A 2,435-nucleotide genomic window follows, 5' to 3' on the forward strand; every position below is an offset into this window, starting at 1 on the left:
TCTTTCATTTTTATACAGAACGCTGATAAAAAATATTAATATAACATTTTATATTAATTATATATTTGTACAATGCTGTAATGATTAAGTTTATTTACATTATAACAAATTATTATGTAAATAAACTTAATCATTACAGCATTGTACAAATAATAATGTAAACAAAATTAATCATCACAGCATTGTACGCAGCATTGTACAATATAAAATTATAGCAGAGTTAGCTTTGGTATAAGTTTTTGAGCAAGTAAGCTCCAAATTATTACTAAAAAGACCGAACTCGTTATTTTATGACGCAAATATTATACAGAAATACTTTTTAAAAAAGATATTAAAAATGTGATATCCTTAAGAGAGATATTAGAAATGTGATGTCCTTAAAATATTCAGGATATATCATCTACGAGATATCTCAAATATGACTGGTGAAATGATATCTGATTCAAGTCTCAGATATATTTTGCTGTGTGAGGTAAAGTAGGAATATATCTTCAAGGAGGTAGGCACTAGACGCGTCGCTTAATAACTTTTGGCGAGAAAAAAACGAGCTAGGTTCAAACTCCAGACCAGGATTTGAATAGAAACCTGTCACTTGGCGGGCGACTCCTCATACTGAGTTATCCAGACTCATATTCGAGACTCTTCTCGCTGGCTTACTTTATTTTATTGAATAAAGTAGGAATAATGTTAATGGCACGACTCCAGAGATGCTTGGTATCTCACTGGATGATTTGGTGAACCCATCATATGGACGCAAAGTGGCCACACCGCCGAAGATCACTCTAAAAGGAAGCAAATAAACAAATTACCCTATCTGAACGACAGGTTGTCTTTGGAGTGGGCGAAATGACCATGCCCTTCATAAACTCCGAATCGTCGTCGCGTTTCGCTTCGACGCTAATTGCATTACTGCATCGATACTTTTTCCTTCCTCAGCGCTCACGCTTATTCTTATCTCATATCGCAATATTCAAGTCCCGTTGAAGATAACGAGAATATAATTAGCAAATTATTATTTAATTAGTAATTAGAAAGCCGTTCTAATAATAGTTGGAAATTAGAGAATACAATTAGAATAAGACATAATTAAATAAGTGATAAAGGCGAATTTATTTCATTCGTACGTAAAAAATCATGAACAAGCACTGCATTTTGTAAAGTGTTATCAGTTTTCTGTACATTGCACACGTTATTAATAGCTTATACTTATGTTCTACGATTGCGAGTTTACATGCATTTGAGAATTTTTAAGAAACATATGTACAATTACATCAATTGATTTATTGATGATATACAAAACTTCAAAGTAACAAGAAGATTCGGTGACTTCTTTTGGTAGCAATGGTAATTCTTCTTGAATAGTAAACAGTTCACACTAGGTTGATGTAACTTTGAAGGTTGATTATGTCACTTCTCCATCTGAGTTGCATCCAGGAATCGTCGTACCAGTTGTAAGAGTAGCTGCTTCCACTGGACAATTAACGTGAATAAAGCTGAAGGACGAAGTTAATACTGTGACCTCTCTGACTCTTGAACTTCATGGTGACGTTGTTGTGTCCAGGTCCACCGTTCAGAATACTGGCGTACGCGCCTTTTCCATTCGTTTTCTGGTCCAATGCTTCAACCATAGTGATACGTTCCAACCCCGGGACATAGAAGGTCTTCTCAATAACCTGCACCCTCAACCAGCCAGAGCTCTTGCTGACGTTCTCTTTGAGGACGAGTCTGTCGCCGGGCATCCTGGAGCCGACTCTCAGATGGTGTGAATCGTCAGCGTAGGAAGCAACATCTTCACCAGCAGATACAGTGTTGATGGTCAACAGAGCGATCACCAGAACAACTAGGCCGGTTGTATACTTGTATGCCGACATTTTGGCTTATTTTTCACTCAGAACCGCGCCGTATTGCTGTAGGATGTCTGCTCGAGGTCTGTCGGTATAACGAACGATCCGCGCTTAAATACTCGCAATAATCGCTTCTTGCTCGGCTTATCATGATTATATCGCTGATGTATCATTTTGCCTCGAAAAGATACGTTTCACGAAAGAACCGTTCAGTCAATACGACCTCGTCATAATATGTTCAGACGAATCTTCCTTGTCATTTTTATTAATGAAAAGCGATTTGTAATTAATTTCGTATACAGCACACTGATCAAGTTTTTGCTCATATTTTTTCTTAATTGTTTAATAAATATTCTTAATTATTATATAATTTTAATCTCATTATTTAGTAATTTAATTATATCATTGTACTGATGGAGAAAATATTAGACAGAGCGGCTAATTCGTTAATGACCAATCAAAAAGTGTTAACAGATTGGATCAAACTGAGAAGAAAAGTCATGTAAAATGCGCAATATAGTGTGCAATTAACAAAAATGTCTGAGTGAATGAGCGCATGAGACGCAGTAAATCCGATGCAAAACTTGGCAG

At 36.1% G+C, this 2,435-nt stretch overlaps 1 protein-coding gene across 1 annotated transcript; it reads right to left on the reverse strand.

Moving 5' to 3' along the window:
* Positions 1-1,091: 1,091 nt before the first annotated feature.
* Positions 1,092-1,959, reverse strand: LOC105561815 (probable salivary secreted peptide). The gene has a single exon (XM_012012140.1). It carries the CDS (start codon positions 1,869-1,871, stop codon positions 1,479-1,481), a length of 393 nt encoding a protein of 130 aa, XP_011867530.1. The 5' UTR covers positions 1,872-1,959; the 3' UTR covers positions 1,092-1,478.
* Positions 1,960-2,435: the final 476 nt, after the last annotated feature.

The sequence above is a fragment of the Vollenhovia emeryi genome, unplaced genomic scaffold (genome assembly GCF_000949405.1).
Source record: "Vollenhovia emeryi isolate VEMERY1.0 unplaced genomic scaffold, V.emery_V1.0 DF939200.1, whole genome shotgun sequence".
In the NCBI taxonomy this organism is placed as follows: domain Eukaryota; kingdom Metazoa; phylum Arthropoda; class Insecta; order Hymenoptera; family Formicidae; genus Vollenhovia; species Vollenhovia emeryi.